General features: G+C 38.4%; 1 protein-coding gene across 5 annotated transcripts in view; it reads right to left on the bottom strand.

The window, feature by feature from the left end:
- ATF6 (activating transcription factor 6) overlaps positions 1-25309 on the bottom strand; it is a 212680-nt gene that overhangs the window by 112115 nt on the left and 75256 nt on the right. For 4 of the 5 annotated variants that reach the window (XM_064593816.1, XM_064593814.1, XM_064593815.1 and 1 more), the window contains 4 exons: positions 22208-22321; positions 21015-21114; positions 10338-10405; positions 5906-6020 (listed from right to left, as the gene is read on the bottom strand). In XM_064593816.1, the coding sequence (XP_064449886.1) occupies positions 5906-6020; positions 10338-10405; positions 21015-21114; positions 22208-22321 (397 nt within the window). The remainder of the gene's footprint in view (positions 1-5905; positions 6021-10337; positions 10406-21014; positions 21115-22207; positions 22322-25309) is intronic. The other variant, XM_045876783.3, reaches the window with a different exon arrangement.

Genomic DNA, 25309 nt, shown 5'->3' with positions numbered 1-25309 from the left:
AACATGACTGGCTTTAGAGGAATAGAGTAATAATTATGCTATTTACATATTCTGCAATATATCTAAAATATAGCACTAGAACATAAAGAAAAGAATCACTGTATTAAATTAGAACACCTCAATTATTGCCCTAGCGCTCCTGCTTACACTTCTTTTGTCCTTAGATAAGCCACTTAACCTTTCTTTGCTTCAACTTTTTTCACCTGTAAAACAAGACTAGGAGGGATACCTGGGTGGCTCAGTCAGTTAAGCGTCTGCCTTCAGCTCAGGTCATGATCCTGGGGTCCTGGGACCAAGCCCCGCACTGGGGCTCCCTGCTCAGTGGGGAGTCTGCTTCTCCTTCTCCCTCACCCCTGCGCTCTCTCTCTAATAAATAAATAAGATCTTTAAAAAAAAAAACACAGTACTAGGAGTACTTAATTATATGTATGGAACTAACAAGACTATGCATGGGAAAGAGATCTGTAAACCGTTAACGGTCGTATACACTGAAGGTGTCAGCATGTGTATAAATGAAATGAAAGAGAAAATGGAGAAAGAGAGCGTTACCGATTTAATCATTAAGTGGATACTCAGACAATCTGCTCTATTTTTTATAATGTGTTTCAAGCCTGAGTGAGTTTCAAAGTAAGTTAAAAACATTAGAAAAAGGCCTGCTAAGGGGCACCTGGGTGGCTCAGCTGGTTCAGCGTCTGCCTTCGGCTCAGGTCATGATCCCGGCGTCCTGGGATCGAGCCCCACGTCGGGCTCCCTGCTCAGCAGGAGCCTGCTTCTCCCTCTCCCTCTGCCTGCCACTCTGCCTACTTGTGCTCTCTCTCTATCTCTGTCAAATAAATAAATAAAATCTTTAAAAAGGGGGAAAAAAAGGCCTGCTAAAAGGTTTTTTTTTTTAAGTCTCTTTTCTAAGACTTTTTTTAAATGCAAGTATCTTTCCAAACTCATTTATTCACATTTTTTTTTCCATCTAGAGAAAGAATTTGGCTAAACGACAATGAAAGTGGAGATAAGAAAATGGTCAAACTCCAAGACTGATGTGTATGCTTCAGTTGTGAGGTCCCAAAACAAAAGGAGCTGTATGCTTTTGAAGTAGACTTTATAAAGTGACTATTATCCGTTGATTACTAAGGAAATTCCTCTTGCCTCTGACGATTTTGTATATATACACTAAACAGTAATCCCAAGAAATAAATAATATGCATCAAAAAAATCCCATGCCATTCTTCTAAACATATATTAGGTGTTAATCCAGGCATTACATTTAGAAAATATCATAGTTATTCTGTGAAATTCTTTTTCATGGCCCTCCATGGGAATCCATCTTTGGCAAACATTTTGAACCAAAAACATCACAAAGCAACCTTCCTGCAGTAATTAGAGCTTCTTCTATACTTTGTCCAAGGTTTCGAGTTTCTGGCTCTTGATGCTGGAATCTACAGATACCAGACCCCATCTCTTCTCCAAAAAAAGAAAGCAATGATGTCTAACAATATTCTCCTCCAAAATGTTTCTGCCAAACATTAAAAAATGAGGATGTAAGCACCTCAAAGTTCTACCTAGTGACTGTTAAACATTTCATAGTCAAACTTCCAGCCAGATGATTTCTTCAGCTCTAAAGCTTAGATTCAGAGGCAAGAACAAAGCTGATGCATCTCTGGCTAGTGCAACCATAAGTGGAGAAAGGTCATCTCTAAATTTTCTGTTAAAATTCACACTGCTTATGTTATTCCTTGGATTGGTAAAGTAGATTCACAGTTCTTTAGGCAAAGCAGATGCAAAAATACCCTTTAAATGATTATGAAAAGCAACAAACTTCCATCACTGTGATTTCTCTTAGTGAACCATTACCTAAAATTGTTCTGTTTAATAAACACCGAGTGGCTGGCATTGTGCTGTCAGGGGTGGTAATAAAAAAGCTATGACACTTCCTGCCTTTAAGAGGGTTAGGATATAGACAAGGAGATAAGCCTTTTAGATCAAACAATTAGGGACCAATATAAGAATTTTTTTTTTTTTTTTTTTAAAGCCAGGTTGTAGAGTGTAATAAACAGTTTATGAAGCTCTAAAGGCCCATCACAATCATTTTTTCAGAAGAGTGGCCCCAGGCTGTTCCTTCTGCATAAAGTTGCTGGCTTACAAAGCAAGAGAATACATTTGAAATCAACTCTATTTCCCTGGTCACAAATGAATGGACCATGAATCATGAGCCAGGCTAGCTATGTAAGATTCTACGTAAGAGATGATACATATACACATACATACATATGCACGTGCGTGCGCACACACACACATACACACAATCAGATCCTCTATTTGGGAAGTCTGAATGAGCGATGTGTGAAAAAGACTAACACAGAATCACTGGAGCTGCTGTGGGATCGGGAATGACAACGAGCCACTACTGCAATCTCTATGAGGCCTAGTATACATTCCAGTCTAGGAAGGACAAGCACAGAGGGACTACTTGGCTGCTGAGCCAGTTTCCTATGCTTCTTCAATTCCCATGTATCTTACAATAAGACCCTATTATTTAAGGTTACCCTAAGAATCCATGCCACATATATGATACCGCTAATAAGTTTTTTATGAGACCAAGAAGGGGTAAAATACCCAAATATGGTACTATTATCGAAGAATACATAAAATACTCAAAAAGAGCATGGTATTATATCTTAAATGCATAAAGTACTCAGGAAGAGGGGGAGAAAAACATCTCTTGGGCAGGCATATAGCCAGAGCTCAGGTTTTCCTTATGTGTGTTACATTATGTATGTATCTGAAACAGATGAAAAGACAATGTTAAGTGTCTGACTTTGATTTGAGGGACACGTACTGAAAACAGAAAATATAGAAGAAATACATCATGTTCCAAAAACTAGGCTTCCATCTCAATGGAAAAGGACATCTCAAACAAGAATGAAGATATGGTGAACTGACATTCACAGCCACGTGAATCAAAGAGAGCCTGTTCTTAATGGGAAACTGCCCCCAGAAAGATAAAAATTCCTTTGTTTAGTTATTAGAAGAGAGTGGCATCTAGAATAATATTTCAATGTTTAGTGGAATTATAGACAAGGTAAATATCATTTTCCTGCCTTTTTTCTCAATGTTATCTTTCCTCCCCTCTTTAGAAGCACTTTCTTGTCCTACCTTCCAAAAGCCTTCTTGAGTATTTGTTTCTGTCCCATGCTTTTGAATTCATTTTATTATATTCTTTAATTTACCCCCTCCCTCCCTAAACAGACTATCATATGAAAGCACTGAGAAAAAAAAAAAAAACAAACATTAAACTTAATTGGATTTTTTCTTATTAATGTATCAGTTATACCACATTCAAAGTTACTTAGAAGTTTGAGAAAACATTATTTTCCACCACCCAGGCTCCAAATCATAGTAAAACAAGTCAAAGAAAGGAGAAAAAGACAAAATACCTCTAAGAAAATAAGTTATGAACACCTGGAACTAAATAAAGGGAGTAGAGGGAGTTGCTGTGTTGGAGGCAAAAACTTAAAGCAAAGTCAAAAGAACAGGAAAAGGTTTGACCCTCTGACAGGATTACTGGGATCGTAAGCATTCTTTCCTGCTGGCCTGTAACAGGAAGTCAGTAGTTATCCAAGAGTGAGTCTTGGAGAAAATTATTTCAGCAGCTCAACTGTAATGTGATTAAAGAGTGCGGGAACGTGGGGTGGGTGTGAGGAGGTAGAAGTCTGGGACAGAGAAAGTTTATTAAATAATGGTATACTAAACAGTCAATGGCTACTTCTACTTTTTTTAGATATTAAAATATTTTATTAAATACATATCCACTTACAAAATAAAGCAATACAGCTTGCTTACTGGCTCTGTTATGTCTGGTTTATACTAAGCCGAACCTTAGGGGCTTTAGAACCTCTGTATTTCTTAAATTCCAATGCAATCATATGGTATCAATTATAGTAATTTCTGTCAATGAAATTAAGAACTAAAGTGGGAGAAAAAGCCTGTATCCTTCTGCACAAGAAATGATGCCCCTCATCTTTTTAACGAAAATGTTAGAAGAAGAATATTTTATATTGAAAAATGGAAGTGAAAACCAAGCATGAGGTCATTACTTCTTTCATTTTCATTTTACCAAGAACAAAAAGAACAATCCAGCATTTAAGAACCAAATTCCTGTCCCATGACACAATTTACAGTCATCATGATAAAATTAACTTCCTTAGCCCTGATGTTAAAACAAGAAAAAATGAAACAGGATGTTGTCTCTAACTATTGTTACCTAATGAAGTTCAGGTTCATCCTCACTTTTCCTTGATATAAAACACCAAGATGTGATAAATCAGTAATTAGGAAATAAAAAATCCAAACAGAATGTGCCAGATAGTTCTAACAGTTTTCCACAACATAAGAAAGACTGTTTCTTCTAGAACATCAAAAAGTTGGGGCAGCGGGGAGAAATCAGTAATTTTCCAACAGCGCTTTTTACAGTAAACTGAAGAGAAAGAGCTTTTTACAAACACAAGAAATATAATGTATATATTTAAAATAAAAATACCATTCATCTTCCTTTGTATATATAATCCCTTTAAAGCTAGGATTATTGTTCTCTTCCCTAGAAAAACATTACTAACTAGAGCTTCAACCCGTGGCATGACCACTGATACTTCCAGTATGTACTATATATACTGTTTTGGTAAAATAATAGAGAAATTATCTGGAACCTGAGAAAAAGTACTCACCTATTTGAGTGTTAAAAACACTTTTCTCTGGTAGCTTCCATAAACATACACTTCAACCCATTCATTTTTTAACACCCATCATGTCTCTTCACAGTGCTATGAGATCTCATTTCTAAAGTTTGGTTTTTTCTTTCCACTTTTAACATGACTATCGACACAAGGCAAATACTTAGTTCTCAGCAGCCTTGCTGAAACCCTGTTCTCAGCTGCCCCCTTGCTGCTGGAAATGAACTTCAAGGCTGGCTCAGTACGGAAATATACCAATTATGTCTGAGAGAATAAGCTGAGCACAAGGAATCTTGTGAAAAGGCAGAAATCATGAGATGGCACTGCAAAAGTATTCCAAATCTCCAAGTGTATTTGGTTAACAGCTAAAAATATATGACATGTTTGATTTCTCTAATCTTCAACTGTCAAAGTTCCCTGATCCTAATATTCTGAGCTACTAGATGTATATATATGTTAGGAAAAGAACTGAGTTAACTGAGAATTTCAGATAGTGAGTGCTGACAATAATCAGAGAATGAATTGTTTACAATTAGCATGTGCTTATTCCTAACAGGGCCCCCTCTACATTCTTAAAAAAAAAAAAAAGAAGAAAAGCCTAGGATACAAACCTCCGAGGAATTCTAACTCATTCATGTGTTCCTGGTTTAATACACAGCACTCTAACAGAGATATTCACATGGCAACTCTTTGAAAAATATATTTTCATTTTATAGGAAAAGTAGATGGAATGCAAATAGCTCTTCATCTTGTTTCCATTTAATCTAACATTTGTAATGTTCAAGAGTACTCATACAAACATTTCCTTTTGCATAAACTAACACATGCTTCACCAACTGGAGTAAATGTCTGATGAAGGAGAGAGAAAAGAATAGGAAGTCTTAGGAACATAAATCCAAACATTTCACATTAACATATTAATCAGTCCATGATTCACCTTAATCCCACATCTGGGAAGTCTATTTCTCAATAACCAGACAGGACTAACACCACAAAGCCTAAAAAGAAATTCTATGTTCGTCTTCACAATGCTCAACAGCTCAGAAACAAGCATGTATTCCAGGTTCCACTCGCATAACGTATCTACATGGCCTCCTACCTCACATCTCTTTCCCTCCCACAGCCCAGTGCCCTGTACACAGCAGGTACTCAAAAATACTTTTATTCTTTCAAAGTGAACTTACCCTTCGAAATGACACAACATAGAACGTGTCTCCCCTTCTACGGATGGCCTCAAAGAAGTCTTGATAACTTCTGGGTGATGCGTAATACACTTGCAGCTCACTCCCCGAGTTCCTGCTGAAGGAAGAAAAGGGCAAAGTGTTCTTAAACTAGCAAATTTCGTATCCTCTCAAAAATACTCCTCATTCTAAGGCTATGTCTGAATTATAAGAATTTCTCTCCCACAAAATATTAGTAGCATTTGGCAATAGTTTTTATAATAACAACATTTTGAAAAGCTCAAGGTCAGGATAATTGTAAGATCCAATTCACTAAATAGCTAAAACTCTCTTTTCTGAATGGAAAGCTCTAAAATGTACCACTCAAGTGCACTGCAAAGCATGTAAAAATAATAAAAGTATCAGAAAACAGATTGCTGCATTGGTTGGCATGATTTTAAATTTTCTGGTGACAGAAATTAAGTCTGAGGGAAACTTCTTTTTTACTACTCCATCAAATCTGTGAGGCATGCTTGCCTATAACGCTGTGTGAAAGGTGGGAAGAATTTAGGATTTGAAAATAAACAGACCTGGCTTTCACTTTCTCCTCCACTCCTCAAGTGGGTATTCTTGGGGAACTCAACCTCTGAGCAACCTCAATTGCCTCATCCATAAAATGAGGATAACCATATAAACCTGCAGGATTGTTACTGGGGTCAGAGATGTTATATATGTGAAGTACCAAGCATGGGTCTCCTATTTCCTAGGAGTCACTCAACAAATGTTGGCCATAGATATTAAAAGTACCATGTCAGGGCGCCTGGGTGGCTCAGCTGGTTAAGCATCTGCCTTCGGCTCAGGTCATGATCCCAGAGTCCTGGGATCGAGTCCCACGTTGGGCTCCCTGCTCAGCAGGGAGTCTGCTTCTCCCTCTCCCTTTACCCCTTCCCCCTGTTTGTGCTCTCTCTCTCTCGCTCTCTCAAATAAATAAATCTTAAATTTAAAAAAATACATAAAAAAGTACCATGTCAGTGCCTTCATAAAATTTTAACTAAAATTATAGTACCTCAACCACATCGTATCCCCAAAAGATATACTCAAATGATATTAATATCGTTTTTAATATTTTCAGTCTTTTACTATTTAGCACAATAAGCTAATACCTAAAAGTTAAAGGAGAGTTAAAGAAATAATGTTTTATTTTTCTCCAAAAAGACAACCTATGTTTTCTTTCTTATATGTTCTTCTATGTTTTCAATCAAACTTTAAGAGGAAAAAAAGACTGATCTAAAAGGAAAATTATAAATGAGTCATAAGAATTTTCTTTGAAATAATTCCACTTGCTCACTGTGAGGCCGTTTCTAACCATATTATTTTGAATATACAATCAATTCTTTTTTTTTTTTTAAGTAGGCTCCATGCCCAGGGTGGAGGCCAACGTGGGGCTTGAACTCATGACCCTGAGATCAAGGCCTGAGCTGAGGTCAAGAGTTGGATATTTAACCGACTGAGCCACAGGCACCCCTGAATACACAATCAATTCTTATTATTCATGGTAGTTATGTTCTATAAAGTCAGTGTGAACATTGAATTAGTAAATACTGAAACATCCTAAGGGAAATATAGGGTTAGGTTCCTACAAGCCCCTAGTTACAACCATTTTTGTCAACTGATCAATATATAACTTTGTTTTATGTTTCTGTTTAAAGATACCTCCTCTGACATATACAGTTTATTCATTACCATTGAACCCAAAGTCAACTGCACTATAACTTAATGCCTGAATGAAGCTTATCTAATATGTAGATTTTCCCCATATAGCACAACACAGCCTTCTTGAACAATAGGTAGTCCTTTAGTACTATGCTACAGGGCCATTTCAAACAGTGAAATCACCAACAAAAAGCAGAAAAATGTGAAAAATATGGCACTTAATAGACCTCAAAAAGAAACTTGTTTACAGTATGAGAGCTGAAACAGGAAGGCAGAGTGTTGCCTTCTTAATTAAGCCTCACCCGGGACCATCTAAGCACATTCATGAATGACTATGAAAACATCTTGAGTATTGATTTTGGGGCAGAGGTACATTTTAGTTAGAAGGCAGATTCACAGTTACAGAATACATGAGTAATTCATTTTAAACATTTTTTTTTTTTTAGATTTTTTTTTTTTTTTTAGACAGCGAGCGAGAGAGAAACAGCATGAGAGGGGAGAGGGTCAGAGGGAGAAGCAGGCTCCCCGCTGAGCCGGGAGCCCGATGTGGGACTTGATCCCAGGACCCTGGGATCATGACCTGAGCCGAAGGCAGACGCTTAACCATCTGAGCCACCCAGGCGCCCCATTTTAAACATTTTTTTAAAGACTTTTTGAAAACAATTTTAGGTTCACAGCAAACTTGAGAGGAAGATGCAGATTAAAAACTTTTTTTTTTTTTAAAGATTTTATTTATTTGACAGAGAGAGAGACAGCGAGAGAGGGAACACAAGCAGTGGGAGAGGGAGAAGCAGGCTTCCCGCGGAGCAGGGAGCCCGATGCGGGGCTCGATCCCAGGACCCTGGGATCATGACCTGAGCCGAAGGCAGACGCTTAATGACTGAGCCACCCAGGCGCCCCAGATTAAAAACATTTTTAACTAGTAAAGAAATAATATGCCATCATAATGATGCATCAAAAAATGAATATTTGGGTGCCTGGGTGGCTTTGTTGGTTAAGTGTCTGGCTCTTGATCTCAGCTCAGGTCTTGATCTCAGGGTCGTGAGTTCAAGCCCCACACTGGGCTCCACGCTGGACGTGGAGCTTACTTTAGAAAGTGGGAGGCAGGGCACCTGGGTGGCTCAGTCGGTTAAGCGTACCACTCTTGATTTCAGCTCAAGTCATGATCTCAGGGTTGTGAGATCAAGCCCCACGTTGGGCTCCATGCTGAGCATGGAGCGTGCTTGAAATTCTCTTTCTCCCTCTCCCCACCACCCCCCAATCACACACACTCTCTCTCAAAAAAAAAATTCCATTTAAAAAAGGAAAATATTTTAAATATGCATATAATAAATGAATGAAATATTCTGATCACTAGAGAATTATTAGTTACTATATATATTTGAATTATCTATTTCTACAAGATAATATAGTATTTCAGGATTTTAAACATTCATGATTGCTGACATGCTGCTCACTGCCATTTAATAGTAATTCTCAGTAATAGGATAATGAACAGCTTTCAACTTATACTAGGTCTGTATTCTCAGGGCCTGGTACACTGTCTGACACACAGCTGGTGCTCAGTAAATGTGAAATTATTATTAAATAAATTGTGAACTCTAAGTCTATGGTAGAGGTACAGACAGAATCTGAGACTCTTTACTTCCACTTTATTTTTTTTTAAGATTTTAATTATTTATTTGAGAGAAAGAAAGCGAGAGACAGAGCACGAGTATAGGGGGAGGGGCAGAGGGAAGGGAAAAGCAGACTCCCCTCTGAGCAGGGAGCCTGATGCGGGGCTCAATCCCAGGAGCCTGGGATTATGACCTGAGCTGAAGGCAGACGCTTAATGGACTGAGCCACCCAGGTGCCCCTCTTTACTTCCACTTCAGTGATACGGTCATGAGTATATCACATCATCGTCATTACCGGCTTTTGAACATGCCAAGTACCATGTAAAGTGCTTTAAATGAAGTATGCAATTTAATCATCAACGCTGTGTGGCCAAAGTTTTGTAGATGAGGAAACTTTAAGTGACCTGCTTGAATCCACAGAGCAAGTAAGTGGCAGAAATGATCTGTACTCTGCCAACTCAAAAGCTAGCATCTTAAACCATGACACTACATCGCCTCCCATGATACTGTTCCTTTTAGTTAGATATGTCTGGTCCATACATTTCAACCTTAGGCACAGCACTCCTTCTGGAATCCTTCAAAATCTTAAGTAGCATCAGTATGGCGAAAAATGCATTTTAAGTCAAATAGATCTGAATGGTGATTCTGCCACTTACTGGTTCTATGACTCTGGCTTAGAAAAAATAAGTGACTTGCCCAGTTTTTCTCTATATAAAATAGGGACTGTGATACCTACACTTTAAGTTATTATACAGATTTAAAGAATAAAATGCATGTAAAGCACTCAGCAGGACACCTGGCACAGAGCAGACATTCAAATAACATTCTCTTCCCCTTGGCTCATGAAATAGATGCAAATCGAGGACGAGAGTTATGTGTATTTAAATTGTACAGCAAAATTATGACTGAACAGCATCCTAACTAAATCTGTATTTAAGGAATTTGAGAGTTAACCTTTTGAAATTATCTGGATTTACTCTGACTGCTCAGAAGCAGTATGTTATGTGAACTAACAGTAAAGTCACCGACGAGAACAAGTTTAAGGTAAAAGGGAAATATGCTTTTCAACTTTACTAAAATACTAGGTATTTAAAATTCTGTGGCCAAGAACTTCCACACTTTCTTACCCGATACTAGTGGTTTCTGTGTATTGGACAGCCATGAGCTGAGAATTGGAACCTTGTTCCAGAGCACCCTGGAAGAAAAAAAAAATTTAATGCCATATAATAAAATTATATGAAGATCTTTCTATAGTGACTCACTCTACATTTACATTTACTAAACTCTCATTAAAATATTCATATACTTTTTTTTTTCATGAATATTCTGACATTTTAGGTTCACATAACTAAACACCAACATAGAGATTAGAACTCTTCTAGTTACACTCCGGGCTGAGAGATGTGTCTCAAGATTAAAACATCAAGGCATTTCTCATAAAGTTTAAAAATTCAGCCCAAAAGCTTAGTCCAATTACCACAAGTTTTATGACCAAGTCATACAAATATTATTGAACATGTAACAACTTGTATTTGTCTAAAATAATTATTTTCCCAATGAAAAGTTCCTAAAGTGTGAAAGGTCCATAATGAAATTAGATCCTATTGTTTACTGAATTAAACACAAAGATCTTCATGACAAAATATACCTATGGACTAAGCCGTCATTAAAGAGATCTCACCAATGGGGGTGCCTGGGTGGCTCAGTCGGTTGAGTGTCTGATTCCTGATTTTGGCTCAGGTCATGATCTCAGGGTTGGGAGATGGAGCCCAGTGTTGGGGCTCCCCACTTGGCAGGGAGTCTGCCTGAGATTCTCTCCCTCTGCCCCTCCCCCTGCTTGTGTGCACACTCTCTCTCTCTCAAATCAATCAATCAAATGTTACTTCCTATAAACAACATATAGTTGGGTCTTCCCTTTTAAAAAATCTAGTTTGAGGAACGCCTGGGTGGCTCAGTCAGTTAAGCGACTGCCTTTGGCTCAGGTCCTGATCTCAGGGTCCTGGGATCGAGTCCCGCATTGGGCTCCCTGCTCAGCGGGGAGTCTGCTTCTCCCTCTCCCTCCGCTGCTCCCCCTGCTTGTGCTCTCTGTGTCAAATGAATAAATAAATAAAATCTTTAAAAAAAAAATCTAGTTTGACAATCTCTCCCTTTTAACGGATGTATTTAGCCCATTAAATGCAATTACTAGTACAGCTGGGTTTAAATCCACTATCTTGGTATATATTTTCTATTTATCCTATTTCTTCTTTATTCTTTTCCTGCTTTCTTTTGGTTAAAATACTTATTTTTCAGTATTCCACTTTTATTTCCTGTATTGCTTTTTTAGCTTTACTTCTTTGTGCTAGTTTTTAGTGTTTGTTATAGAGATTATCTGTAAGTTACCACAGCCTACCTTTAAATATTATTTGAACAATATAACTTTATAATTCCATTTACCTCTTGTGTTATGTCTTATATTTTACTTCTACATAAAGCTATAAACCCATAACAAACTGTTACACGTTTTGATTAAAAAAATAATCTTTTAAGGGCGCCTGGGTGGCTCAGTTGGTTAAGCAACTGCCTTCAGCTCAGGTCATGATCCTGGAGTCCCGGGATCGAGCCCCACATCAGGCTCCCTGCTCAGCAGGGAGTCTGCTTCTCCCTCTGACCCTCCTCCCTCTCATGCTCTCTGTCTCTCATTCTCTCTCTTGCAAATAAATAAAATCTTAAAAAAAAAAAAAAATTAAAAAAAATAATCTTTTAAAGACATTTATATACACATACACATATAAAATAAAGATACTTTTTATAAAAAGACCATTTATTTTTACCAGATATTTGCCCATTCTGGTGCTCTTCCTTCCTACCAATCTGGAGTTGTATCTGCTATCATTTCCCTTACTCTAAAAAATTTTTAGCATTTCTTAGAGAGCAGATCTTCCAGAGGAAAATTATCTCAGTTTTTATCTGTCTGAAAATGTCTTGATTTTGCCTTCATTTTGAAAGGTATTTTCAGGAATGTTCCCCTTTACCTTTTCTAGACTCGCAATCTAGAAAGAGGGTAGAATTATGAAATGGGATGAACAAAATCAAGGACATAATGCTAAGAGATCACAGAAATTTCAAAGAAATGGCAATTCATCAAATTTACTGCATATCTTTAACTAGACTATTGGATCCTCTTAAGCATCTGAAAGGAGTGGCTGTGAGGAAAAAGAGGGTTGAAATGAGGAAAGAAGACTAAGCAGAGCAGTTACAATGCTCTATGCTAAGAAAGAGAATCCACGAATTCTTTATATGTTTTGGTATTGACAACAGCATAAGCAGAATGATCCTTCTCCTTCTGACCAAGAACTTCTTTTACTCTTTGCAAATACAGATTCATCCTTCTCATTCCTTTTTCTGTAATAGCTAAGAGCCCCACATTTCTGACCATTACCTAAGTTCATTACAGAAAAATATGCACCCAAGATGGCAGAGAAAAAGATAATACTTCAGTTTAAACTACAGATCACCTCATGTCCAAAGGCTGTGACATTAAAACAAGATTATCTTCTTTGCATTAAAATTCCTTAAAGATTAAAGAACACCAAACACCCCTTACATAGTAAATAAACTATTCATTTACCTAATGGAAAGGAAAAAAATAACATGAAAAAGTTTATCAAAAGATAAGGCAAAAAACTCATTTAGGCCAAGAATTTTCATCTAATTCTTCATAAAGTCCATTATACCTCCTCTGTGGAATTATTTACTGGCAATTACCTGCCCCCTTCTTGCTCTTCCCCCTGTATGGCAAGGGACGGAAGCCTGAAAACTATATTACCCAAAGTTTTTGGCCATCAGGGTTGATATAATTTAGGTACTGCCAATAAGATATGAATGCACCAGGTTCGGAAAGGCAAAGAGAGACAGAGTCCATTTTTCCTCCACCCAGTGGCAGCGATGTGTAGTCTTTGGCAGACGGGAGTTTTTGTGGTACTAGACGCTGCATTCCGATGCCAGTAAGCAGCTATGTTTGGGCTTCTGAGGTAACTGTGACACTGGTACTAACTGCCTGTAGCCTCCAGGGGTACTAACAACCAACGGAACTGCCATAATACACGAACAAAACGTATCAGAGAGGCCCACACTGGATACTCACAGAATCTCAAAGCTTGAGCTCATCTAGACTAACCCTCATTATTTTCTTGATGAAAACAGCCCCATAACGGTTAGAAGTCCATGTTTCTCAATATCCTTTTAGTGTACTTGTGAACATATCACATACTGCTTCCAATTATTTTCCAAATAATCAAATATCTAAGGTGTTTCCATGAGCATATAAACATGCAAACCTGGTGAAATATATTCCATCTAAAAATAAAACCTCCTCTTTAATTCTTACAGCCACTCCATTTCCCTGCTCCTATTAATGGGGATCATCCTAAAATAATTTTCTCTACTTCTTCATTTATTAGTACTTTCTGAAATCCACATCAGTCAAGCTCTGTCATTGCCATTCCAATGAAATATTCATCAAGGTCACTAACAAGTTCTAATAATCAAATCCAATGGTAAATTTCTCAGTCCTCATCTTAATCATTATCTTTTAGCTTTAGTTAACAGTTAATCACATCCCCTTCTTATACAACTTTCTTTGGGTTTTGGGACACTATTATCCTACATTTTTTCCTATCCTATGGGCCAACCACTCCTTTTCCTTCTCAAGTGCTTATTCTTCCTTCTCTTTCGTCCTCTAATGTTAGAGTTGGCCCAGGGCTCAGTTCCATACCTCTTTCCTTTTTACTTTCTCTTGAGCTGATATCATCCCAGACTAAACTTCCAGTCTTGACCTCTCCCCTAAACACCAAAGCTGGATGACTGTCCACTTGACTCTCTCCCTGACTGTTGTAGTCATACTGAACTGAAGAGATATTTAAATCTTTTTTTTTCTATTTAAATCTCCTGATTCGTGCCTCCAACTCTTCCTTCCCTAGTCTCAGTCTCAGTAAATAGCATCACCATTCCTCCAGTAGCTAAGGCACAGAAATTATCATTGATACCTTCTAATTTTATCAGTAATTTCCAACAGCTCTACTTTCAAGATATATTTGGCATTTGAATACTTTCCCCCACCTTCACATCTACCATACTAGTAAGGGCGGCAATGATCTCTCACCTAGCCTACCAAAAGGGCTTCTTAATTGGTTTCCCTACTTCCACTCATGTTCCCTCCAAAGTCTACTCTGTGCAGCAGCAGTTGGAGACATCCTTTAAAAATTCAATGTTAATAGCAGCAATGTCCACAACAGCCAAACTATGGAAAGAGCCCAGATGTCCATCAACAGATGAATGGATAAAGAAGATGTGGTATATTCAGATATATTCAGAACATTCCATCCCAAAGAACAGAATGCACATTCCTCTCTAGTGCCCATGGAACATTCTCCAGAATAGATCTATCCTAGGTCAAAATCAGGTCTCAACCAGTACCAAAAGATTGGGATCATTCCCTGCATATTTTCAGACCACAGTGCTTTGAAACTAGAACTCAATCACAAGAGGAAAGTCAGAAAGACCTCAAATACATGGAGGCTAAAGAGCATCCTACTAAAGAATGAATGGGTCAACCAGGAAATTAAAGAAGAATTTTAAAAATTCATGGAAACAAATGAAAATGAAAACACAACTGTTTAAAATCTTTGGGATGCTGCAAAGGCGGTCCTAAGAGGAAAGTATATAGCAATACAAGCCTTTCTCAAGAAACAAGAAAGGTCTCAAATATACAATCTAACCCTATACCTAAAGGAGCTGGAGAAAGAACAGCAAATAAAGCCTAAACCCAGCAGGAGAAAAGAAATAATAAAGATCACAGCAGAAATCAATGAAAGAGAAACCAAAAGAACAGTAGAACAAATCAACAAAACTAGGAGCTGGTTCTTTGAAAGAATTAATAAGATTGATAAACCCCTGGCCAGACTTAACCAAAAAGAAAAGAGAAAGGACCCAAATAAATAAAATCATGAATGAAAGAGGAGAGATCACAACCAACACCAAAGAAATACAATTACAAGAACATATTATGAGCAACTATATGCCAGCAAATTAGATAATCTGGAAGAAATGGATGCATTGCTAGAGATGTATAAACTACCAAAACTGAACCAGGAAGAAACAGAAAACCTGAACAGACCCATAACCACTAAGAAATTGAAGCAGTAATCAAAAATCTCCCAACAAACAAGAGCCCAGGGCCAGGTGGCTTCCCAGGGGAATTCTACCAAACATTTAAAGAACTAATACCTATTCTTCTGAAACTGTTCCAAAAAATAGAGATGGAAAGAAAACTTCCAAACTCGTTTTATAAGGCCAGCATTACCTTGATCCCAAAATCAAAGACCCCATCAAAAAGGAGAATTACAGACCAATATCTCTGATGAACATGGATGCAAAAATTCTCACCAAAATACTAGCCAATAGGATCCAACTGTACATTAAAAGGATCATTCACCACAACCAAGTGGGATTTACTCCTGGGCTGCAAGGTTGGTTCAACATCTGGAAATCAATCAATGTCATACAATACATTAATAAAAGAAAGAACAAGAACCATATGATCCTCTCAGTAAATGCAGAAAAAGCATTTGACAAAGTACAGCATCCTTTCTTGATTAAAACTCCTCACAGTATAGGGATGGAGGATACAGACCTCAATATCATAAAAGCCATCTATGAAAAACCTACAGCGAATATCATTCTCAATGGGGAAAAACTGAGAGCTTTCCCCCTAAGGTCAGGAACGCGGCATGGATGTCCACTATCACCACTGCTATTCAACATAGTAGTAGAAGTCCTAGCCACAGCAATCAGACAACAAAAAGAAATCAAAGGCAACCGAATCGGCAAAGAAGAAGTCAAACTCTCACTCTTTGCAGATGATATGATACTTTATGTGGAAAACCCCAAAGACTCCACCCCAAAACTGCTAGAACTCATACAGGAATTCAGTCAAGTGGCGGGATATAAAATCAATGCACAGAAATCAGTGGCATTCCTATACACCAACAACAAGACAGAAGAAAGAGAAATTAAGGATTCAATCCCATTTACAATCACACCCAAAACCATAAGATACCTAGGAATAAATCTAACCAAAGAGGCAAAGGATCTGTACTCAGAAAACTATAAAATACTCATGAAAGAAATTGAGGAAGACACAAAGAAATGGAAAAATGTTCCATGCTCATGGAGTGGAAGAACAAATATTGTGAAGATGTCAATGCTACCTAGAGCAATCTACACATTCAATGCAATCCCTATCAAAATACCATCCACTTTTTTCAAAGAAATGGAACAAATAATCCTAAAATTTGTATGGAACCAGAAAAGACCCCGAATGGCCAGAGGAATGTTGAAAAAGAAAAGCAAAGCTGGCGGCATCACAATTCCGGACTTCAAGCTCTATTACAAAGCTGTCATCATCAAGACAGTATGGTACTGGCACAAAAACAGACACATAGATCAATGCAACAGAAGAGAGAGCCCAGAAATGGACCCTCAACTTTATGGTCAACTAATCTTCAACAAAGCAGGAAAGAACATCCAATGGAAAAAAGACAGTCTCTTCAACAAATGGTGTTGGGAAAATTGGACAGCCACATGCAGAAGAATGAAACTGGACCATTTCCTTACACCACACACAAAAACAGACTCAAAATGGATGAAAGACCTAAATGTGAGACAGGAGTCCATCAGAATCCTAAAGGAGAACACAGGCAGCAACGTCTTCGACCTCAGCCACAGCAACTTCTTCCTAGAAACATCGCCAAAGTCAAGGGAAGAAAGGGCAAAAATGAACTATTGGGACTTCATCAAGATAAAAAGCTTCTGCACAGCAAAGGAAACAGTCAACAAAACCAAAAGACAACCGACAGAATGGGAGAAGATATTTGCAAATGACATATCAGATAAAGGGCTAGAATCCAAAATCTATAATGAACTTAACAAACTCAACACCCAAAGAACAAATAATCCAATGAAAAAATGGGCAGAAGACATGAACAGACATTTTTCCAAAGAAGACATCCAAATGGCCAACAGACACATGAAAAAGTGCTCAACATCGCTCAGCAACAGGGAAATCCAAATCAAAACCTCAATGAGATACCACCTCACACCAGTCAGAATGACTAAAATTAACAACTCAGGAAATGACAGATGTTGGCGAGGATGCGGAGAAAGGGGAACCCCCCTACACTGTTGGTGGGAATGCAAGCTGGTGCAGCCACTCTGGAAAACAGTATGGAGGTTCCTCAAAAAGTTAAAAATAGAGCTACCCTACGACCCAGCAATTGCACCACTGGGTATTTACCCCAAAGATACAAATGTAGGGATCCGAAGGGGTATGTGCACCCCAATGTTTATAGCAGCAATGTCCACAATAGCCAAACTATGGAAAGAGCCAAGATGTCCACCAATAGATGAATGGATAAAGAAGATGTGGTATATATATACAATGGAATATTATGCAGCCATCAAAAAAAACAAACAACAACAACAACACAAAATCTTGCCATTTGCTACGACGTGGATGGAAACTAGAGGGTATTATGCTAGGTGAAATAAGCCAATCAGAGAAAGACACGTATCACATGATCTCACTGACATGAGGAATCCTTAATCTCAGGAAACAAACGGAGGGTTGCTGGAGTGGTGGGGGGTGGGAGGGATGGGGTGGCTGGGTGATAAGACCCTGGGGAGGGTATGTGCTATGGTGAGTGCTGTGAATTGTGTAAGACTGTTGAATCACAGACCTGTACCTCTGAAACAAATAATACATTATATGTTTAAAAAAAAAAAAGAAGACAGCAGGAGGGGAAGAATGAAGGGGGGGGGGAGTCGGAGGGGGAGATGAACCATGAGAGACTATGGACTCTGAGAAACAAACTGAGGGTTCTAGAGGGGAGGTGAGTGGGGGGATGGGTTAGCCTGGTGATGGGTATTAAAGAGTGCACGTATTGAATGGAGCACTGGGTGTTATACACAAACAATGAATCATGGAACACTACATCAAAAACTAATGATGTAATGTATGGTGATTAACATGACACAGTAAAATAAAATTTAAAAAAATAAGAAGAAGATGTGGTGTATATATACAATGGAATACTACTCAGCCATCAAAAAAATGGAATCTTGCCATTTGCAATGACGTGGATGGAACTAGAAGGTATTATGCTAAGTGAAATAGGTCAATCAGAGAAAGACATTTATTATATGATCTCACTCATATGTGGAATTTAAGAAACAAAACAGAGGATAGGGGAAGACAGGGAAAAATAAAACAAGATGAAATCAGAGAGAAGGAGACAAACCATAAGAGACTCTTTTTTTTTTTTTTTTAAGATTTTTATTTATTTATTTGAGAGAGAGAGACTGAGAGAGAGAGCACATGAGAGGGGGGAGGGTCGGGAGGGTCAGAGGGAGAAGCAGACTCCCTGCCGAGCAGGGAGTCTGATGCGGGACTCGATCCAGGGACTCCAGGATCATGACCTGAGCCGAAGGCAGTCGCTTAACGAACTGAGCCACCCAGGCGCCCACCATATGAGACTCTTAAGCATAGGAAACAAACTGAGGGTTGCTGGAGGGGAGGGGGGTAAGGAGATGGGGTAACTGAGTGATGGACATTAAGGAGGGCATGTGATGTAACGAGCACTGGGTATTAGATATAACTGATGAATCACTGACCTCTACCTCTGAAACTAATAATACACTATATCTTAATTAACTGAATCTAAATTTAAAAAAAAAGAAAACTACGCCTAGTCACATTACAGTCAATTTGCTGAAAAGAAGAGAAAATCTTGGGGAAAAATCAAGTCACTCCCCGGCTCAAACCTCTCAATGCTTCTCACCATAGCCTATGAGGCTGGATACGAATTAGCCTCTGCTGCCTCCCTCAGGTCATCGTCTACTATTCTACCTTTAGACATTGCAGTCCAGCCTTATACAACTTCTTGATGTTTCTCAATTATGCAGACTGTTTCCTCCTGAGAGGCTTCATATTTGCTGTTCCCCTTTTTCTCCAGATTTTCCCTTGGATCTTTACATCGTTCACTCCTTCATTTTTTGCTATTGCAAAAGCAATGTTCTCACCAAACCGTTTTCTTCTTCCTGAGCACTCGGAAGACTACATTTGCCTAACCTATACTGCAAGAGAGACCATGAAAAGTCACAGAGTTTTAGTCAACTGAACATTGGCTAAAGTCCAGGCTGGATCCCTAAAACGTTCTGCACAATCTTCCAAGCTCTCTCTTCCCCAACATCCAAAGCTAGAGGCAAAGAATTTCAAGTTGTTGGGGCCACAAAGTGGAAAGAACCTGGATTCCTTAGTCACTGCTTGAAGGAAAGCCATCCTAGAGAGCTATATCAGACTTGTATAGGTGAGAAATAAATTTTTATTCCATTAAGCTATTGAGATTTTGAAGCTAGTTTTTACAACACCTAGCATTAATTACCTTGACAATACCTTACTCAAGTGCTCTTTGGAGAAGCCTTCTCTAGAATGGCTATTCAATCTAAAATAGCCACTCATCTCTCAATTTAACGTCTAATCTCCAAGCCCACTTTTTCTTTAGAGAACTCATCTCTAGTTTTGAGTATATTTAAATATTTATTTATTTAATTTTTTCCTTTGTGATGAGAACTTTAAAGATAGACTCTCTTACTAAGTTCCAAATATACAAATACAGTATTATTAACTATAGTCACCATGCTATGTATTGTAGCCTTATAACCTACTTATTTTTTAACTAGAAATTTGTACCTTTTGACCCTCTCTGCCTATTTCACGCACCCCCCTACCCCCCGGCCTCTGTATCTGTTCTCTGCATCAAGAGTTCAGTTTTTGTTTTAGTTGTATTTTTTAAATTGATTCCACATATAAGGGAGATCATATGGTATTTGTCTTTCACTTTACTTGTTTATTGCTTATCTATCCCACCAGAATGTAAGTTCCATGAAGGCAGGGATTTTATCGCACTCACGACTATATTCCCAGGATTTAGAACCATACCTGACTCATTATTACTACCATAGGTAATGTTTGTTGGGAGCTTAGAATGTGCCAGTTCCTAGTCTAAGTGCTTCAAAAGTAATAACGAATATCTGATGGATGATGGAATGACTACAAACGGTGCTTTGTGGTAAACATTAAAATGGAAGCCCAACTGGGCCGCCTGATTGGCTCAGTAGGTAGAGCATGTGACTCTTGATCTCAGGGTTCTAAATTCAAGCCCCACACTGGGTGTAGAGATTACTTAAAAATAAAATCCTTAAAAAAAAAAAAAAAAAAAAAAAAATGGAAGCCCAGCTCAATAGGTTCTGAATTAGAGTTGTCATTAACCTATAGCCAGACCCACATGTCTAAGTTCAAAAATGCTCTCCAGGAAGATGTGCCTCCATTTCTAAGCTGTGCTATGTTTCAAAACCTCCTTTCTGAAAAGCTCTAAGAACAGAGGAGATAAACAGTACCATTTACCACACCATCTGTGCCAAAAACATTTGACACAGATGTCCATGCACAGGAACCCCTGGCTTGAAAGTAAAGCTGGGGGAGAGAGCAGGAAGGAGCACCAGGCCCAAGCGAGAACTACTGGCACTCTAACACCTGGAACGAGGGCTTCAGTGGCAGCGACGGCTGCACCAGAGCCGCAGAAAAGGCAGTGGGAAGTGACTGAAAGTTCAAGTGTCCCAAGTTTTTCATGGACGAAAGCAACCCATCTGAGGGAAGATGGCCAGCCAATATGTCAACCATTGTTCAAAGACACGCAGAAACAAACCTGAAGAATACGGGTTTTCTGCTGATTATTCGTCATTCTTCTTGACTTGGTCCTTTCCACTTCATGCCTATGAACCCATCCTCGAAGTTCATGATTTAACCTATAAAACAGCTTAGTTAATTAAGCATACTTCAGAGAAATAAATGTCTCACCTTTGGTTAAAAATGAATTTAATCACATTCTGTAAGTTCCAAATAGAATCCCTAGTGCCTGATGATTCAATATTCCTTTTTGATTTGAAAAAGCTAAGATACTAATGTTATTTTTAATACAACATGCATTTTTATATAGTAGCCTCCTCAATCATGAGTTCAGATTTTAAAAAAAAGAAAACGTAACTAAATACCTTCCAAATATAAAAACTGAATGCAAAGGTTTTTTTCACAAGAGTACTTCCTGTTTCTGCTCTTGGGCTACATACACACAAACACTGGAGACAATGAAGAGCATTTAGTAAATTACAGGATCCTACTGGCAAATGAATGCATTAAAGCCTTTGAAAATCATGCTCTTTTGGGAGAAGGAAAAGAATGAACTCAATTGCTCAGGGGAAAAAAAAAAAGGAAAGAAATAAATTTCAATGCACTATAACCAAAATTTCCAACACTGCAAATAAAAAAAAAGGACTAGTTCAAATGTAGGTTCCATTTATTATGCTTACTTTTTACAGCAGTTGTGAAGATGTCAGACCATGCTTACTTAACTAGAGTTGATTACTACTTAAAAAAACTGAAGCAATTTTTGAAGTTCAAGAATAGAATCCAAAACCACAGGAAAATATTCAAGGGAAAAGTAAATAAGGAAAGGTAAGGTGTGCCCTAATGGGAAAATATCTCCAGAATCACTTCTCTTCAAACTGTTATCTCCTAACTTGAAGAAAAGGCACCTTCTGCTATGAATGTTACCACTTCTCAAATCTAACATCCTAAATTTTCATATTAGTCTCATTCTGTAGTTTTCAAATAAGGCATATTTAAGTATGCAACCCCAATACTATCATGCAAAATAGACCCATCACCATCTTTATCAGGTTGGTAGGGAAACTGGACAACAACTGATATGCCTATGATCATCCAACAAATAATCAGAGCTTCTCTCAGTCACTTAACTAATCTGAACAAATAGTTTTCTAGGTTCCAAAGCTAAACCCAAGAACCCACTCTGATATTTGTGTAACAATCTACAACACTCACCTGAGAGATTCTGTGGTGTTAATCAGGGGCTGACAAGGAGGTGGAGGAATATAGAGTAATGGTTCTTCACTTAGCACCATGAGGGCCTTGTCATTTGAAACAGAATGATCATATCTGAAAAACATATGCACAAAATCTGTCTCCTTGTGTCTTAAATTCCTTAGTTTGCTACAAGAAAATCATTACTAGTATTAACTTTTTAGGGAAATAAAAATATAGTAAATGGAATATACCGCAAGAGAGAAGCAAATGCAACAGAAAAAGAGGGAAGTATAGACAGAGACCATGTAGCACAAATGTCACTTTCCAATTTTCTGCAGATTGTCATGGTAATTCACATTTATCTAGCCACCATTTATTGAGCAATTACTATGTGCCCCAAACTAAGGAAACGATGCTAACACATGGTCTGTGTCTTCAGTGAGCTCGAGGCATACACAGTGCTGCTGGAACAGAGGTGACACAGTAATGGGGGGATTTGGGGAGAAGGACCCACTGACTGATAGGAAAGACAGTATTATTATGTGAACAGACTAAAGTTTTGTGGTCATTCACAATTCTGTGATAACAAAACTGAAGTTTCCTTAAAACTGTGTGTGGCAGGGGTAAGGAGAAGCATAAAACACTCGGTGAGAGAGAAGTGAAGTGTTGAAAAGGTGAATATAAATTTTAGAATCATGGAAGAATCCAAGTCACTAATAAAACACCAAAGTAATATTAACCAGTTACTCCATTAGCTTCAAAATATACTTTCCTAACCGTCACACTGAATTCATATCCATGGTGTGATGGAGGGAGCAGAACCTAGGCTGAAAATCAGAAGTGGAGCTGGGGGCATTACTGCTATTTAGTCTCTTCAGTCTGCTATTTTAACCTTTCTCATTAAAAAGATCTGTCTTGAATTTCTTTATATTCAATGCTCTAGATTTAGAAAACTAGATATTTAGCTGAAACCCAAGAAGAAAAAATGTAAACACAAAATCAGACATGGCTGAATTCACAGTTTTCATTAATTCATTCAACCTATACCAACTATGCCAGGTACAATTGCTAGGAATCCAACGGGGAGCAAGAAAAATGAAGTCTCTATCCTCAAAGACCTTAAGGAGGAAGATGGACCAAATATGAGAACAAACACATAAAATAAATCCAAATTAAGAAAGAATCTAACTAGAAATAGAAAACCAATGGCAGTCCCTAGATAAAATGGTCTGAGGAGATGGTATTTAAGTCGAGGCCTAAAGGATGAGAAGAAGCCAGTACTACAGAAACTTGGGAAAGAGTGTTCTGGACAGATGCAGGTGGGGAGATGGCCGTCTTCAGGAACTTAAAGAAGACCACTCACCAGCTGAAGAGTTGTGAGCAAGTGAGGGAAGCACAAGACAAGGTTAGAAAGACAGAAACCAGGGGGCGCCTGGGTGGTTCAGCTGGTTAAGCGTCTTACTTCAGCTCAGGTCATGACCTCAGGGTCCTGGGATGGAGCCCCATGTCAGCTCCCTGCTCAATGGGGAATCTGCTTCCCCTCTCCCTTTCCCTCTGCCCTTCTGCCTGCTCGTCCTCTCTGTCTCTCTCTCTCAAATGAAGAAATAAAATCTTTAAAAAAAAAAGAGGCCAGATTATGATAAGGCATTACTTAAGGAGAGAAGTGATATATTTCAGTGTATGCCTGCACCCTGCCATTGTACCAAAAATGGATCCAGTGGAGGCCACAGGGGAAGCTGGGAGACCAGTCAGGAGAGAGCTATAATCCAGGCAAGAGCTGAAGACAGCAGGACTAAGGTGCTGGCAGCGAAGATGGAGAGCATGAACCAGTGCAAAACACTTTTTGGGAAGAATATCAATGGTACTTGTTGAAAGGGAGGAATCAGGGTTTCTGGCTAAGCAACAGGACGAGGAAGACTGTTGTGGAGAAGAGGCTGGAGGATGAACACAAAAAGGCACCTAGAGTTCCGCCATGCATGTGTTAAGTTTAAAATGTTAAAAAAAAAAAAAAAGAAAAAGAAACGTCAAGAAAACTACTGGGATAGAGCAGCCTGGAGACTCAGAAGAGAAGTCTGGATGGGAAACATAAATTTGGGAGTTGTCAGGCTACAGAGATAGGGATGGTGTGCTAAATTACGGATGAGTCACATAAGCAGAAAGATAACTAAAAAGTCCACAGTTCCAGACGATGAGATTTGAATAAAGGAGGAGCCCAGAAAGATGACTGAAACAGAGGCCCGTGAAAAAGAAGGAAACTGAAAAATGTAGCAACACAAAGGAGAATGTTTCAAGGAAGGAGGGATCCACACAGCCAGATGCTGAGGAAAGATCAAGATAAAGACAGAAGTTTCCACTGAAGTTGTCAACACTGAAATAACTGGCCTCCTTGACAAAAATAATTTTGGCAGACTGAAAAACTAACTTTAAGAGAAAAGTTACAGGCTTCTCTGTATGCCACACACCATGGGGAAAAAAGCAACAGCTGAGGATATACACATCATTCTTCCCTGCAAGTTGCACCAGAACATTCTCCATGTCTCCTCCTCTGCCTCTGAGAGTTAAACTGTTTGGAATAACACAGAGATGGTGGTGCACAGGTAGTAACTGCACAGAAATCACCCTAAAATTAAGTGTTGAGAGAAAAGAAAAAAAAAACCTCTCCCTTGTATGGGTAAATTCTAAATGCCTACAAGAGGAGGCTGTTCACTACAACTTAAAAACAACAACAACAACAACAAAAACCAAAGACCTGTCACATGTGCCTTAGTTTAAAAAATCAGGCCTTCATACTTACAAAAATATAAATGCTATTATCCATCAGAGAAATCTAAAATTACTTCTGAAGATATATTTTTGATTTATAATTTTATTTCCACATGATAAACTCTAGTATAATGACTTCTGCATAGCTGTTCTAACTGGCTTTGTTCTATCAGCCAAAAATATTCTTCGGAAAAGGAAAAAAAATCTGATAGGAGAAATACCAGGAAAGGAACTGGGTGGAGCTGAAGGGAAAAGAAAAGGGAGAATCTAAGCCAACATGCAATCTGGAGACAATCAGATCCACACTAATCCTGAGATGGTCGGAGTCCTAAGCTGCTTGCAAACTATTTCATATCA

Source organism: Mirounga angustirostris, unplaced genomic scaffold (genome assembly GCF_029215605.1).
Source record: "Mirounga angustirostris isolate CCGP_5_RB_7025 unplaced genomic scaffold, mMirAng1.0.hap1 SCAF_6, whole genome shotgun sequence".
NCBI lineage: Eukaryota > Metazoa > Chordata > Mammalia > Carnivora > Phocidae > Mirounga > Mirounga angustirostris.
The sequence above is the reverse complement of the archived record's forward strand: the minus strand, read 5'-3'. Positions and strand labels throughout refer to the sequence as shown.